Source organism: Sipha flava, unplaced genomic scaffold (genome assembly GCF_003268045.1).
Source record: "Sipha flava isolate LNK unplaced genomic scaffold, YSA_version1 35a_pilon_pilon, whole genome shotgun sequence".
NCBI classification, from domain to species: domain Eukaryota; kingdom Metazoa; phylum Arthropoda; class Insecta; order Hemiptera; family Aphididae; genus Sipha; species Sipha flava.
In genome coordinates, this window is record NW_020273058.1 from 3277504 (window position 1) to 3295754 (window position 18251).

Sequence of the window (18251 nt, forward strand, 5' to 3'; positions counted from 1 at the left end):
TATATAACTGTACACTGGGATGGAAAAATACTACCAACGTTAAATGTTAGAGACTCAGGTATTGATAGACTATCGATTGTTTTAATCAGTAAGAATCAAGATTTGCTTATTGGTATCCCAGTTAGAAAAATCAACGGGAAAAGAACAAGCTAATGCTATATATTATGCATTAGAAAATTGGGGCGTAACAGATGTTGTTCAAGCTCTATACTGTGATACCACCGCTTAAAATACAGGGCGTTTAAATGGTGCATGCGTTTTATTGGAGCAAAAATTGGGAAAAGACTTACTTTACCTACCATGTCGCCACCACATATACAAAATAATTTTACGTGGCGTTTTTGAAACTGTACTTCCTTATACAACGACAAGTCCTGATATCCCACTATTCAAAAAGTTTCGAAACAATTGGAATAAAATTGATATTAGAAATATAACTTCTGGTATAGACGACCTTGAGTGTTGCACTGCTTTAGAAGATGTACGAAATGATATTCTCCACTTTTGTCGAGCTATGTTGCAAAAACAATGTTACAGAAATGACTATAAAGAATTACTTGAGCTATCTATAACATTTTTGAATAGTAATTTGGACAACAAATTTAAAATACGTCCACCTGGAGCAATGCATCAAGCTCGCTGGATGAGTAGAGCTATTTACTGTTTAAAAATATATATTTTCCGAATTAATACTCTTTATCATCCTCTGAAAAAAACGCTATTCGTGATATTTACGGGAAAGAAATTGCATGCTCGCTAAATGTAGTAAATGACACAGCGGAAGGAGCAGTTAAACTTATGGAAGATTTTCACGGATCTTAAACCAAAGACGATAAGAAGTCTGAGTTGCTATTACAATGTATACAAGAACACAGAAGACTATATCCTGATTGTAAAAAGGAAACATTGAAAAAAACAATTTTAATTAATAAAAATTCATAATATAATTTTGAGAAAATAGTACTTTCATACACAAAATTCAATATATCTTGTAAATTATAATAAATAAGAAGAAGTATGTAAGAATATAATTTATAGACAATTTTATTATATTTAAAATATATTATGTAACAAATTTTAATTTTCCTGATTTTAAATGAGTTATATATGAAAATGTAAAATATATCATTAAATTATTAATGAATTAATATACTCAGATTTCAAATTCAAGTCGGCACGGGTTAACCTTAATAGATTGACTTAAAACTTTTTGTAATTCATTTTTGTAGGCATATACATAAATTAAGTGGGTGAGACCAACAAAAATGCAAAAAAAAAATTTAAGGAACACCCTAATGTACATGAATTTTCATTATTAATAATCAGTGAGTTTATAAAATTAGTTTTCATGCTAAAGTTTCCTGTTAAAGTTTTATTTTTTCGTCATAATTTCATTAGATTACATAATTTTTCTTAAGCACTTATATTACCTATTTATACAGTTTACCTATTCATACAATTTAAAAATACAAAAGGAATTTAATAAGAACTTGATACTCCAATAAATAATTATAATTGATTACGTTAATTATCTGATTTATCAATGTTATGTATTTGAAATAAATACATGGTGATAAAATTTGTCAACATAAACCACTTAATAAAATATTGAGAATAACATCTTCACATAACTAAATTAGTGTAAATTAGTAATATATAATAGTCATATAGTGATATTCACATGCACCTAACGTCTGAAGTTTAGCTTGTTATTCGGTAAGTTTTTATTTACTATTCTTTTCCGTGTCATTATTTATACTAATAGTATAATATATATATATATATATATATATATATATATAATACGTTTCATAATATTACAATCAAAAGTAATTATTATACAAAAATTGTTTAGTCTTAACGTTTGATAAATTAAATATCTTTTTTTGGATACGATTGATTATATTGATAATTAATAACTTCAAAATTATTTTGTCCTGTAGCTAAATTGTATTGCTCTAATGATTTAAAATATTTGTTTCACTCAGAATCATTTTTTCGAAAACAATGGTCAATGGTTTAAAATTAACAAAAAAAACAATTCAGTAATATCTTCCTATATTCCTCTCGGCTATGGAATCTCACTCGACCTAGACTATTTACCCTTTTTATTTATGTATAAAAGAGTAGATTTTTACTTCATTATTAAGAATATTCTTAGTTTTGCGTATTATATTATAATAATTTATCGTCGGCAATTGTAAGTTTATAATTAGACAAGGATACTTGATATCTTACGGAATACATATTTAAAAATTAAAATAATTTGTGTTGTTTTATAGAGCGTAATCTAAATTTTTTAATATAATTTGTAAATTAAACTTTACGCAGATAATTCAGAATCATATTATATTCAAAAATGGAGGCAAATAGAAAAATCAACAACAGTTTTAGATCTACTTTGGCTCAAGTGAGTAATTTCTGATATAAATCAGTTCTGTTATAAATTATAACTTAATACGATACAATAGCAATTTGTGAAACAATTTGAATGTATATTTTATTGTAATCTTTATTGTTTTTACTGATTTATTCGTAATTTTTATACATGATTACACTGCCCAACTTAGCATCCCTCCTCCTATCTAAGTCAAGGCCGTATCTGAGGAGGTAGTCCATGGGGTCCAGACTCCCAGAAATTTCTTCAATATTTTACAAATTATTTATGCTTGAATTACAACACGCATTTTGTCAATTACCGAATCATACAGTCCCAATCAACTTGAATTGAACTTTATACTTACAAACGAATTAATAAATCTTCTACAAGTTACATTTTTTAAATTAATTTAAAATTTTAAATACCTCCCACCAGAAAAAAAATTAAAGAATAATTTTCTTAATTAATATTAAAAGTTAAAAAATCTAATTTATAAAAAAAAAATGGCTCATTGTTTATTTAAAAAAAACTTCCTTTCATTCTGCAAATTCTCTAAATTAAGAGCTAAGCGCAAGCGTCTTTCTAAACTTAACTACCATGCTTATATTAATTCTACTCAAACCCATTTATCTCAATCACCTCGTGATTTTTGGAAATATTTCCGTGATCTTAACAGGCGCTCAAGCATTCCTTCGAATATTCAATATGGCTCGCTCACTGCTTCTTCTGATTTGGAATCGGCTTCCCTTTTTTCTCAATACTTCTCATCTGTCTACAAGTCAGTAATCCCACCCTGTTCTCCTGACCTCCCATTTGAACACCCTCATTCACTTCCATCTAACTGCTACTTTTCTCTTGATGACGCCCTTTCCGCTCTCGATAAGTTGAAAAGGGTTTCTTCTCTTGGCCCTGATGGTATCTCGGCCTCCTTGCTTTTCCATTATCGTTTAACTTTATTTTTCCCACTATATCTCTTGTTTAGGAAGTGTTTGGACGAAAGTGTTTTCCCTTCAGTGTGAAAAATATGCTCTATCACTCCTGTCCTTAAGTCCTCTGATTCATCTCTTGTTACCAACTATCATCCAATCTCCATATCACCACACATCACTAAAATATTCGAATCTCTCTTATATAACTATTTAAGGCCTAAATTAAATCATATTCTTATTCCTCAACAATACAGTTCCGAACTGGAAGAAGTTCTGTTTCTTATAGCGTTTCTTTCCCTTCTTTTATTTATGACTGTCTTAGCAATGGCGCTCAAGTTGCCGTCATCTTTACCGATTTATATAAAGCATTCGAAACCGTTCCTCATAACTTGCTTATTAAAGAGCTTGACCGTATTGGTATTGGCGATCCTCTTCTTTCTTTGCTCAGTTCATATCTGCTCAACCGTAAACAATTCGTTAAATTAAATGGGGTTTCATCCAACCTATCAGATGTTACTTCTGGTGTTCCACAGGGTAGTCACCTGAGTCCTCTAATGTTTTGCCTTTATGTTAACTCAATTTCCAGTTTCCTAAACAAGGCTCATTTCCTTCTCTATGCTGATGACATAAAAATTTTCCTTAAAATTGAAACCTATTCTGACTGTCTAACTTTATCAAATGAACTTATTCAATTTAATCACTGGGTAGATACCCTAGGCCTCTCCCTCAATATTAATAAGTGTAGTGTCGTATTCTTCTCTATATCACGTAATCCTATTCTTTACCCTTACTTGCTTAACAACATTGCTCTACAACGTGCATCTATTATAAAAGATCTAGGTATTTTTTATACTTCCACTTTCTCTTTTAGCCATCACATTGACATTATTATGGGTCGTGCTAATAAGGTTTTAGGTTTTATTAAACGTAATACTAAACTTTTCGTCACCAACTTGTCTCCGTTCTTTATATTTTGCTCTTGTTAGATTCATTTTAGAATATGGGATTATTGTTTGGCATCCATATCTTTCTAAGAATCAGTTACGTATTGAGCGAGTTCAGCATAAATTTCTTTCCTACGCTGCTTTTATTCTTAAATTACTATCTCCTAATCATAACTATTCTGATATTAGCTTTCTTCTAAATATACCCTCTTTATCCTCACGTAGAAATAATATTGATTTACAGTTCATCTATGCTCTTCTAGAAAACTCTATCGACTCACCTGACTTACTATCGAAAATCCAATTTAAAGTCCCTTCTCACAATGTTCGTAACCAAACTCCTTTCTACATCCCAACTCAATTTTCTTCTTTCAGCCACAATCACCCAATGCACAGGATGCTTAGATTGGCTAATCAACTGTAATTCTACTTACCATTGTTTAATCTTAAGTTTATTTTCTACTATTTTATTTCTGTTATTTTACAAACTCAATGTTATTTTATTGTACCTACCATACCTATGTAAAAAGCCGTTCGGCGTTAAATTCTATAATAAATAAATAAATTATGAGCAAATTTTGTAATCAGTAAGTTACATAAATCCAGTTTATCAGCAGAATGTTTTCTTAATTTTATTGCGCTAAACATTTATTTTATACTGTGTGATTGTGCGATGATCGGTTCATATTTTCTGTCTACGCGGTATTTGTGTAGTATCGTCCGATTTTAAGTATCTATTACTAAAACCATGGATAATAATGTAACTGTTAATATTCCAAAATCCTTAGATAGAACATTCTATATAATATTAAATTTTGATGAAATAATAAATGTGAATTGGAAATTGAAATTATTTATTATTAATAATTATTAATATTTATTATTAATTTTATTATTTATTAATTATATATATATGTATATATAATTATTTATTATCATTAATTGAAATTATTCTCTTTAAAAGGTAACCAGGAATTTACTTTAAAACATGGGATATAACATATAAAAAACCTTTACTATAATACTATATATCACTCTTTTTTAAACATTTCAACATTTAAGAGTTAATAAATAAACATTGTAATTTATAAACATATTTATATTCTTTTTTTATTGTACCTAATGTAAATGAATAAACAAATAAATAAATAAATATTAATAAATCTATAAAGTATCTTGTATCTTATATGTATCTCAGCTACCTGTATCTTGTATCTTGTATCTTTAAAAATATCGAAGTACCTTGTATATTGTATTTAGATACTTTTTTTTAGGTATCTTGACCAGCCCTGATTCTATTAAATGCATGTTATAACGACATTAATAATTGGTTTCCGTAATACCTGTAATAGGTACGATTTTTATTCTGATCAAAATTTGAAATTGGAAAACCAGTAGACGTTGTTGGTTCGAATTGTAATTAAAAAAAACTGAGTTTAAACGTTTACATCGAGTATACAAATTGGAGTGGAGGTTTCAGTTTTTAACCAATTTCTTTTATTCAATTGTTTTTCCTTATATTATTTTGTTTTACCTGAAGTAATTAATACATAAAAAAAATTCTTATAATTTAATTATATACACTTTATTTTATTATAATAAAAAAAAATAATAGTACCCGTTTATCAATTACAAATTATAACAGCCGTCCTTTATATAATTGTATATATTATTATATTATTATCGTAAAAATGTATCTAAATAAAATATAAACTAGTACATAATAATAATTCACGACTAATAATTACAATAATAATAGTTTAAAAAAATGCCATTTATTTTAAAATTGTAGGATTTACAATTTCTTTTAGTAAATGACAATTATAAAATTCGACCATTTGTGTTTCCACATAACACATAACCCATATCAACTATATGACGACCCTCAACATTAAATCTAAAAACAAAAAAAAACTGCTGGAAAAATTGCAAGCAAGTGGATATACCGTATATATATATATATAACTTACAATTGGTTAAGACCATAAGACACGTTTTTGTTTGTAGAATGGCACCTCGTTGATGGTGTATCTAATATTTTAGAACTACATTGTGTTTTAGAAACATTTTCTGTTTTATTTTTTAAACCAAAACTAAACATAGGTAAATAATAGAAATAATTAATATTTCATGAACATTATTGCGTATAATTAATGTATTAATTTGTATACAATATAATTCTCTAACCACTGTATAGTATATTACTATATTAGTATCCGTGACCTATTTATTATACATGTATTACTTATCTCATATGTTTCCATCCTTTTTTCTTCCGATAAGTTGTTACATTTTTTTTTTTTATTTGAATATATTTTTTTTTTGTTTTCCATATCTTGTATTATTTGCGACAAAATAAAAAAAACACACACAATTCGTCATATAGTACGTAATATTTAATTGTGAATAAGAGTCGATCGTAGAAAGCAAGAGACTTCGTCAATTATTGTGATCTCCAGTTGATAATAATAATAATAATAATAAACACAATTCATAACAGTAATTCTATGGAAACGATAACGCATGGACTAATAAGATGTATAATATACAAATAGATATACATCCGATAACGCGCAGCGAGTGTAATTATCTAATTTTATCTTATTATAGCTCACGCACACTTATATCGATTTACACACTCACATTCATGCACGGCTGGCGCGCCGCCGATACAACATGTGAATTTAATTGCCTAAATTTTACTCCTTAATAAATGACCAGCACCGACCCCCTTAATATAAGTTTCTTTGTGATTTACGAAATGGCCAGTCAGGCGAGTGAATAAAAAATACAAGTATGATCAAAAATATGGTATGAATATTACTATTATGAAAATCATAGATGTTTTATAATATTTTAAAGGTGATGTTGATGGTAGGCTACTCCAATTATTTTGTTTTTTTATTACGTGGCACTTTAATATTACATAGCTCATCAAGTTAGAAGAAATTATTTTCTAATATTATTAATTTTAGCAGTTGCGTATTGTTATAGTAATAAATTTGCATAATTTGTAGCAAAGGGAAAATATGAAAGTAGGTACACTATGACATCTAGTTTATACGTTACTCTGAGACGGTGTAACAATTGAAACCAATAAAAAAACGAGCCTACATTTTAAAACAGTTTTATCCAGGAGAAATAATGGTAAATAATATTACATTCTTATTAGATGAACAAACTGTTGACAGTATGCTCATAAAATTATTAAAAAATTATGAGAGTATTAAAATCATAGAAAAATGTCGTTCGCGATTTCATGAAAAGGTAGAGAAGAAACCATACACCCCTGTTTTTGGATCGGAAAAGAACGCAACAGATAAATTGAAAAAGTTGTTAAAATTTGAAATTAAATGCCTCTATAACTCGAATCGTAAATAAAATATGTTCAAAATTATTTAACTTAATATAGTAGAGTCTCGATAATCCGAACACAGACTAACCCGAACGAGCTTGAGAAATATCGCATCGTTATATTAATATGTATGTATGTGTATCATAATAATAGTAAATATATATTTTAAATAATAAGGTTCATAATATTATTATGTAATAAATATTATCTGTATATTATATTAATCTGTACATACACACATATATAATTATAATAATTTTTTGTATACATTGTCTTTATAAATTACGAGTTTTTACGTCATTAATACAAATGAAAAAAAAAAATTTCATAATTTAAATTACAATAAAATTGATGATTTCATTAAGCCATAGATAATCCAAACGATCACTTTCCCCGATTTCTTTCGGATTATCAAGACCCTACTGTACCTACAATTGGTCATCATATATTTTTAATATGATATAATCTTTTAGCATTTATTATATATTATTGCATTAAATAATAAAAATGTTGTACCAATTTCAATATATGAATATTTATATAATTTCCCTTTTACATAAATATTTATTGATATTTAAATAAAAATTATAATTTTTTTTACATACTATATATTTTCAGATATGTAGTAATAATATGAATTTTGATAACTATAATTTTAATATGTCATTATTTTAAATTATTTTTGTATACCATATTCTAGATGATTTGTTCACTACTACTTATATTTATTATGATTATATTTTTGTTATTAATGATTTTATACATTTCTTATGTTATGTTCAAACTTCAATCATTGTAATACTAAAATATTTCTTTTTTATTTTTATTTAATATTATTATTTTTCGTGCACAAACGGTGCACATATGATTTACCCAATTAGAGTTTAAAAATTCCAAATTTGGGGGCTACCGTTTCTATGGTCCCTTGAATTTTATTTTGAAATATCTACGGAAATAATTGTGCACAAACGATCTGCCAATTCAGAATTTGAAATTTTCAATTTAGTGGGGCCGTAAAAATGGACTCTAAGACTGCTGCTGTTGTATGTTAGTCGCAATGTCCACAACGTTAGCAACGAATAAAAGGCAAACGCGTTTCTGTCATCTATTTATTTTATCGAATACAGTATGATAATGATATTCTGTATGGAAATATAAATTTAAGCAAAACAATTAAATCGAATACGTATTCCATATAACAACGTTTCCCAACCAATGGATTGTGACCCAACAATGGGTCACAATATATTTTTTATGGGTCGCTGTTCTTAAACTAATGACAAATAAAATATCTTAGTTATCATACTATAATACTCGTATACATATCAGAATTCAGTTTTACAGTATTTCCTTAAAATATATCATACATTTTCTTATATTAAAGCACTTACGAGTATTTTATTTTTTGGAGGGTCATCAACCTAACTCAAAATACATTTATAGGCCTTAGCATAAATATTAGAAAAACTGTCATAAGTGAACACGGATCTATTATTTGTTGCAGTGCTTAGCCTTAACCGGATCATGTCTCTTGCAAACCGGAATCGGTATAGAAATTATATGTTTGACTATAATTATCGGTGCCCTGTCGACCAATAAAAATCAAAATGAATTTTTGACCGTAACGAGCGATCAGGCGTCTTGGTTCGGTAAGTATTTTCTCAAAAACTTACGTATTTGACATGACTATAAAAATTTCCCACCTGACAATTTAGAATAGGCCTAGAGTTATTATTAATACAATAAATTAAATAGAATTATTAATCTAGAATTAATTCGTATTATTTGCGATATAGAAAATTGTATTGAAATATGTTGTATATAAAAAATGTAATTGCTGATTTTATAAAACACAATTTAATGAAAAATTCAACGTTTGATTTGAAGTTTTTAATTTATTTTACATCCGTTTCAATATTTGTCATGACTAAACACAAGTATTCATATTCAATTTTCATAAAAAATTAGTTATGTGAGTTAACTCTGTAATTATATGTTGTATAATACATATATATATATATATATACATATATTATTTTATTATATTATTATATAAAATCACTATTATAAACTAGATTTCGTTAAGGGGCATCAGAGTTTTCAAATTAAAAATAAAGATAAAATAAAATTTATAATAAAAATAAGTCACGTTTAATTTTCCAGTTATAGCGTAACCTAATTCACGTAATTAATATAAAACTGTAAATTTTGAAAAGAAAATTAAAAACTCCTAGGTTTTAACACAAATTTATAGTATAGTATAACGATTAATGAACACTAAACATTAGAATGAATAACATTTCTAGGACTATTCATTAGGGACGAAACGCTCTCGTTCATCTCACGTGTTATGCATAATAACATAACCCTTATATACCTAACTTAACCCGTGGTCGAACTTACGACCGTTTCGCAGGCAGCCTTTTGTTCTTGTTCACCCCGGTCGGCAGCCTGCTCTCGTCGCTGACACTGGACCGTTTCGGTCACAACAAGTGTATGATCATCACCAACATACCGTATATCGTATCACAAATCATGTTTTTCTTCGCGGAGAACGTCGACACCCTGTACATGTGCTCTATCCTTATGGGACTGAGCATCGGCTACGCAGGTGGCCCGTGCTCGGCCTACATCGGTGAGGTGTGCGAGCCCAAGCTAAGGGGCGCGTTAATGTCGGTCACGAACGTTTTCTACTTCGTCGGCTCGTTGGTGTTCACTCTGATCTACGCCGTCACGTTGGACTGGAGATTAACCGTACTGCTCAGCATGATCATACCGATTGTAAACATCGTGATCCTCTTAGTGGTAAGCGGGCTAACGACCGCATTTGCGCACACGTTATAATGATGAGTACATTTTTTCCAGTCCCCGCACTCTCCCATGTGGCTGTTGACCAAAGGAAAACACGAAAAAGCTCAAAAAACGCTCGGCAAGTTAAGGGGTTGGGTGTCTCACGAGCTGTGCTCGAACGAGTTCAGAGAAATGATCGTTTACACGTCCGTGAAGGACACCGAAAAACCGGGTAAATAATATACACGTGTTATTTCGATCAACAGCGATTTCCTGTCCTCGTACTACATTACTTCTTTGGCTCCACCGCAGAGCCATTTACATCCTCTTCCTGCTCTTCGATTTCTGTCATATCTTAAATGAATGGTTCCGCCGAATTAGGGTCTATGTCTGATTCAACTTTTCAGAAGCGCCGAAAAACAATGTTTAACTTATTATTATTAATAACAATGTCTTTTGGAATGATATGGGCCCTTCTTCCACTGTAAAATTTGAAAATAAAAACCTGTTGCACATGTAGGTGTATCATGTTTTTTTATTGAATAAGAAAATAAATAATTGCAGATATTATATGATATAACATATTTTGATTATAATATAATTAAATGATTAGGTACGAATGATAACAAAAAAAGGACGCCGTTTCTATACGACATAGACCCTTTTACTACTGAAAATTCTGTCATTTCTGTATATATAGGCGATTCTCGTGGCTTCTAGTGGCTTCTTTAATACTAAAAACAATAGAAACGTATTCTACATATGATATAGGACATTATTCTATAAAAAAATTTTTTTTGACAAAATCCGACATAGGCCCTAATTCGGCGGAACCATTTAAATATTTTGAATCGTCGTGTACACCCTTCGTGGTGACTTCCTTCTTTAACATTTCCTTTTCTTTGTGCATCCACGTAGTTTAGTTGAAACCTTTATATGCAACAGCTTTACTACAATGTTGCGAAATAAGAACCATTGTAATTATAATAAGGATAATATTAATAAATGATAATAAACAATTTATTATTAATGTATTCGTTAGTAAAAAATTATTTTATGGTGTCGGTTTTCAGATACTAAAAACGAGGAAGACATCACAAGTTCGTGGAGACAACTACTCCAGCCCGAAGTATACAGGCCTTTCCGTTTGTTGGTGATATACATTTTCTTCGCGAATTTACTAGCCGGCGTACAGTACGGGCCGTATTTAGTGTCAGTGTTTACCGAATTTGGTGCGCCCGTCAACGTCGAAATGACAATCGTAAGCAATTCATCGTAAACCGATCAATTGTTCTTCTGGCGTTTTTTTTTTACTATCAATTTTTTTTTTTTTTTTGCTTTTCTACATACAGTCGTTTTCGGTGGCTTTGGCCATTATCGGTGGAATACTAACGGTTTTTTTCGTGAACAAACTCGGCAAACGATTTCTCACGCTCATGACGTTGCCCATTTGCTCGGTTTGCTACATCTTGATCGGAATAATCGGCATTTACTGGACGGATTCGAAGCCTTTAACCTCTTGGTTGGTGTTAATATTTTTTCTCACGACGACTTTCACTTCGTCATTCGGAATATTGACAGTTGCGTGGATACTTGTGTCCGAAATCTTCCCTATGAAGTGAGTGAAAAAAATAGTTCTTTACATATTTCGGTCATGCAATGCAAAAAAAATACATTATTTTATATTATATACATACATATTTTGTTTTCTAATAATTTCCAGAAGCAGAAACATTACCTGTAGTACTTGTGTAGCTTTGGGTTACCTGATGTCGTTCTTTATGATCAAGTTTTTTCCACAGTTTTCCGCCTTCGTGCAACTTTACAACACATTTACGATATTCGGAGTGGCCGGCTTATTTGGCTCGGTATACTTCTACTTTTATCTACCGGAAACTGAGAACAAGTCGTTACAAGAAATATCTGAGTTTTTCAAGTAGAATATAATTATTGTTATGATTACTATTTTCTCCGTCCGAATACAAATTTACAGCCATCAAAAAACGTGCGTAGAAACATATGGTGGAGCAGAAGACACGCTCAAAAACACTTATCTGACATAATTAATTTACAGTTATTGTAAAATATCGCAATTTCAGCACCATCAGAGAAGCTTGTTGAAACATGAAGTTTTACCGGATAGTTTTGTTCATTTCAACGACTTATTTGCTAGGCGGCTCTAGTCAAGTTTGCATTATTAAGTTGCGTTCCTTTTATACATTTCATATATAAGTATTAAGAACGTATCAAGGTACCAATAAAAGGTTAAAATTAAAATATATTATTATATATATTTATTATATATTACCACTTAAATATAAATATTCTAATTTGTAATTGAGGTAATTGGTCTCAATAATTTGTAATTTATTATAAAAATGTTTTTGTTTATTATTATTTCGAATAAACACATTATGTGCATTTCGATTTGACTGATGTAAGTAAACTTAGTTAAATGTATCATTCGGTGATATTTATTATGTTTATTTATATTTTTTATTATATTTATTACTTCGGTTACAAATAATATGATTTTAAAATTACCTACAGTATATCTGATGGTAATAAAAAAAAAAAAAATTTAAATGTTTTATGTGTATTTTAAGACATGTATGATATATAAATTAAATGTATAAATAATTTAATTAAGTAAATTATTTTTGTTTGAGTTAACAATGCTCAAAATAAATGCACGTTACACAATATTGAAAATTATTAACATTTTTATATTTTGTAAATATATTTTATGCTTTTAAATGGTTTTATGATTTCTTATTACATTAAATATGTTAATGAACAGAAATTGATTATAAAATAATAAAAAATTAAATAAAAATTAAATATTACTAAATGCTTATTACTTGTAAATTAATATATAAATAAATTAATTTATTTATATATATATATATTGAATTGCGATTTTTTTAACTTTGTATATAGGTACCAGATGATAAATTTTCAATTCCAAACACATCTTACTATACAAATATAATAATTGTCCATGATAAGAATTTATTTGTTTATTTATTTATTTATATATGTATATTATAAACCATTTGTTTATTTGTTTATACAGAAAAAAATTATTATTGTATCGTTAATATCATAACATAGGTACCTTGGATATTGGAGGTATGTAATTAAAATAGAGTAGGCGAAAGCTAGATATTATTGACATTACGATAAGAGAAATATTTATCGTATATTTTCAAGATTAATGGGGAAAATTCGTTGATGGAGTTTAACTAAATTCAATGCTAAAGAACAAGACTGTAAAACATTTACATAGTATAGATATGTTGGATTGTAAAGTTATATTGCATGTAGGTGAAGCCCATAAGTTCGTTAAATCTACCTAATGGCGGGATGTTGTTGAAAAATGCAGTTTAATACTATTAGATGTGCGAGATACATATTTTCCGATAGATGGTATTTTGTACATTTTCAGTTTCTACTCGTACACTAGCGATCTATTTGAAAAAGTTAAGCGTTACATTTGTCGTAATTATTACAATGACATTTGTCTAATAAAACGATTCTTTTTCAAAATATAAATTGATAATAAATATAAATAAATGAGAAACAAGTTATATTGTTCTAGATAAACGATATCAAAGTTAAACTAATAAATATAAAACGAGAACCAACAATATAAACACTGGTATTATCGCGAGTACAAAATATCTGTTTATTTTTATGAATGACAAATGTGTTGTACGGTGACTCACCGTCGGTGAGAAGATTTCAAAACCCATGAAACTTAAATTAATGTTTGGTAACAGTTGCATAACCAGTTACCGGTATTAAATTGTATCTAATCATCAAGTATTGTATATATTTGAAAAAAAAAATTGTATTTTTTGATACTTGTTATTTATATATATTATGTACTCGTATTTGGTTGTTCTCTAAATTTTATTCGAAAAACTGTAATTAAACATATAATGATTTTACCAGATTCAATAGCATCATTATACGCAATAAATTGTAATTTACGATAAAAAGAAATAATATTATTTTTAGACTTTGGAGTACTAATTTTACTGATAGTTTTGTTATAGTTTTTTTTTTTTTTTAATTAAACGTAATACGCACAAAAATAGAGACATAAATGGATAGTATACACGCAGTTACCTACACAATTGTATTCATATGTTATGCCTTAATTAAGATTGAACAACACTAATAAAACGTTATTATCTTTTATTTTTATGGCTTTATTTAATAGCACTGAGATTATTTTTATTTAGTCATATAAAATAGTAGAATGCAGTACAAACAGAATTAAATTTATCACATAGTTATAAATTTAAAATTAATATAATCCCAATTAAGTACATTTGATAGTAAAACGACATTAGAATAACTCAATCGTTTGATACTCATTATAAATATAGGTTATGATAGGTTATGGTCCTCGAGTATTTACTTTTAAACCGGAAAATGTTGGATTATCAGTCTTACATTCTTCGCTCAGATCCAATGGTATAACGTTTGCAGTCAATTTCGATATGTGTTCAAGAGTACATGTGTTTTCTTTGCACTTAGGTATCTGTAAGCGGTAAGGTTCGGTTGATGATCCGTTGCGCAGAAACACCTGGACATGCATTTATTTCAAACACAACAATAAGAAACAATATATATATATTAACATATGAAAACGAAGCATCGTAAACGGGGGAGGGAACCCGTTTTGTCTGATTGTGAATTCACCTTAAAGTAGTACAACCCTTCGTTCGATTCGTGCAACTCCAGCAACGCTAACATGTTGTACGTGGGGATCTGCGGATCCCACACTCCCAGCGCGGATAAAACATTCGCCAGAGTCGAATCGTGACCCGCGTACGCGTACAACTGATGCGTGGACTGCTTGGTCATTTTGTCCTTGCTGTCGGCCAATATTTTTTTCAGTAACGGGCCTCCTTTGAGCTTCTTCATTTCCTCGGTATACGCGTTTAGCACGAAACTCGCGGCAGTGACTTCAGCCATTTGCGTCGGATACACTTTAGACGTCCAACTAGGAAGTACAACGCCATAGTCGGACTTGCAATAATAAAAATATATATAACAAATTAAATAGTATATTTATTGGTTACTAATACTATATAATTATGTTGTAATAATGTATTTTATTAACACGTTACGAATGACTAATTATCAAGAAAAAACAAACATCTATTCGTCAAGTACCTCAGCTTTTAAAGTACTGTATATCGATTGGACGTCGTCGGGGTCTTGGACGGTCAACCCTGTGTGGACGGACAAATAGTTGTACAGATCACTGTAACCATTGAGCTGTTCGAGAATTTCGGTGGAATTCATTACTCTTTGCCGTTCTTCGTAATACCTGGGACAATTTATTCGCACTAACAACAACTGCAACAACACATGTTTTTTATCTATTTACGTCGGTAGTGTTAAAATCGATTTGAGCGCGTTTAACGTTTTAGCCTATTACTCGGTCGTCGTCCAACGGCTCATAATGTATCGGCACAGGTTGCCAATCCAAATGCCTATTCCACTGTTGCGCTCCGACTGGCTTATAAATGGCAGCGGCAACCAGTTGCGCACTCATTTTGGTCCTGTCCACGTCCGTGGTTCTGAAGGTGACCTTGTTCGGCGAGTACAAGACGTCCAGAAATCCGGAATAACGCTTTCTGATGAACTTCCCCAACTCATATTGATTTCGCTTACCAACCTGTTACACAAAAAAGATTAAAATTCACCAAGATCGACTAACGATACACTATTATTCGAACACGCCCGATGTACAACTAATTAAATAATTTTGGTTTTAACATTATCCGTTTGATTCACGTATGTACGTGTAAGGTTCAGAAACATAAACAATAGCGCGACTGAATATTTCGCATTCGTTTAGATATGCACGGAAAACTGCGTTTTTAAATTACCATTTCAAACGTCTAAAAATAAGTCCAAGGTGAACCAGATGTGAAATAAACATGATTTGAATACTTCGTTTGGATTTTTATTTACGTAACGATTTAAGAACAACTACGATAAAATATTTTAAAGAACGTTCCGGTGCAGTGGCGTGTACAAGGGGGATTCAGATTCCCCCTAGGCATTTTTTTAAATGTTATAAAATAATATTCTTAGCGTGACGGCGTTACAAACGTAAAAATGTATTTAAAAATAACGATTCGTTTGCAAATGATCCGTTTAAAAAATTATGTATACGAGCCACTGTTGCGGCGCGTATTGTTTTCAATGATTTTTCGTTATTGCGTGCATGTTGTTCATATTCCATCATCGGTTTGCGGCGTGGGCATGTTTACGTAATTATCTACCACGGTCATCGCGTTAGCATGACAACAAAAAAATAAAACAAATAACCGAACGCTATCGATTGTCGCGCATAAGCGTTATAAAGACGGCTAGACGCGAGCGTGCCGAACCCGTTACGTAAACGTTGCACGCGAGGGCGCGGAGTAATTTTCAATCGCTACGAACGCGCGCTGCCAAGGTTTATAGATAATATTATCATTTAATATTATTATATATTATAGTCAATACTAATTATTATTATTATTGGATATTATCCAAGGAAAAGTCGAAGGAAAGAAAAGCATAGGCAGGGGCCCCCCATCCGCTGTATAGACAAAATTAAGACCCTCACGCAAATGACAATGTCGGAAAGCATCCGGAACACGGGGAACCGAGAATTCTGGAGAACGTATCCAACAGAAACGATATGAGTTGCATGAAAGTCACCGCGAAGTTCGAAATCGAACAACGAAAAAGAAGAAGATATTATAATATTATCATTTAACGTTATTATTTATCAACAATATTATCTATAAACCATGCGCGCGCTGCGCCAACGGTCCGGCATCGTAACGCGCCGTTCGCCACGAACAGAACTCATTGAATTGACGGTAAAATATGAATCTCAAAACGTACATGATAAATATAAAAATAGATATTACAAAACAATCAAAGTGTGTCGGAAGTTCAAAAATGAAATATGCAAAGAATGCGTACAGAAATCGGTTTACTGACCACTTGTTAAGAGTAGCATGCAGCAACTACAAACCGGATACATCCAAAACTGTGAAAAAACTATATCTCAATATCAAGATCCACGCCGATTTAAAATAAATTTTTGATTTTTTTATAATACATTTACAAACGTTGTACAACAATATACGGGATGTATAAATTAATTTTTGATTTTTTTTTTTTTTTTTTTAATTTCCGTTCCGTTCGTCACGACTTTCGGCCCTTGAAATGTTTTTTTAAAAAAAAAAAAAAAAAAAAGGGTCGAGTCCACGCGTCCCGGGGCGCGCGAGGTAGAGGGGTGAGCGCGTGGTTCGGCCTAACCGTGTACTTGCATTGGTGAGCTGGCCCCAACCGAACGGTTGCCACGACGAGTTGGCGTTGGGGTCCGCGGGGTAAGCGTCGGCCGGCGTCCGTTCCCCGTGCCTGAACACCTGCGGAGAAACAATGGTTTTCAGTGAACGTTTCGAGAACAAGCGGGCCGCCCGGTGACGGGACGTGCTGCCGCGCGTCCTCGGGACACGTACCGCGTGCACCAGTCTCAAGGTGCCGGCCGGGTCGACCGCGTTGTCCGCGCGGTTGTCGTCCGCGGCGGCCGCTTGGCGACCGGAAGCCGGAAGAAGCACCGTGGACGCCGAGAACGCGCACGCCAAGAGCGCGCGGACGACACCGTTCATCGCGCGGAAGTGGTGCGTCGAGTGGTGCCGCGGGTACCGGACGACGGGTTTCGTACGGGGCCGGGCGTCTCGATCGGGACGACGACGACGACGACGACGACGCGACGAACAGTTGACCGGCCGGACGACGGCGTGACGACTGCGCCGCGACGCGGC

The 18251-nt window shown here is 31.2% G+C and overlaps 2 protein-coding genes across 2 annotated transcripts; one reads left to right on the top strand and one right to left on the bottom strand.

Moving 5' to 3' along the window:
- Nucleotides 1-1641: 1641 nt before the first annotated feature.
- LOC112687713 (facilitated trehalose transporter Tret1-like) lies at nucleotides 1642-12368 on the top strand. Its single transcript, XM_025560588.1, has 8 exons — nucleotides 1642-1716; nucleotides 2332-2410; nucleotides 9113-9257; nucleotides 10025-10413; nucleotides 10474-10630; nucleotides 11472-11659; nucleotides 11751-12016; nucleotides 12122-12368. Exons 2-8 carry the CDS (start codon nucleotides 2360-2362, stop codon nucleotides 12336-12338), a joined length of 1413 nt encoding a protein of 470 aa, XP_025416373.1. The 5' UTR covers nucleotides 1642-1716; nucleotides 2332-2359; the 3' UTR covers nucleotides 12339-12368.
- A 2303-nt stretch (nucleotides 12369-14671) lies between these two features.
- LOC112687706 (prostatic acid phosphatase) lies at nucleotides 14672-18251 on the bottom strand (the record flags this gene model as incomplete). Its single annotated transcript, XM_025560577.1, is given in 6 exon segments — nucleotides 14672-14995; nucleotides 15112-15441; nucleotides 15589-15774; nucleotides 15857-16096; nucleotides 17754-17852; nucleotides 17946-18251. Coding segments are annotated over 6 exon segments (1194 nt in total). The 3' UTR covers nucleotides 14672-14806.

What these genes read in the sequence shown, in the direction of transcription:
- LOC112687713 (XM_025560588.1), top strand. Translation starts at nt 2,360, where the DNA reads ATGGAGGCAAATAGAAAAATCAACAACAGTTTTAGATCTACTTTGGCT. An exon ending in TTAGATCTACTTTGGCTCAA is followed by an intron (nt 2,411 to 9,112) that starts GTGAGTAATTTC and finishes TATTTGTTGCAG; the next exon opens with TGCTTAGCCTTAACCGGATC. An exon ending in ACATCGTGATCCTCTTAGTG is followed by an intron (nt 10,414 to 10,473) that starts GTAAGCGGGCTA and finishes CATTTTTTCCAG; the next exon opens with TCCCCGCACTCTCCCATGTG.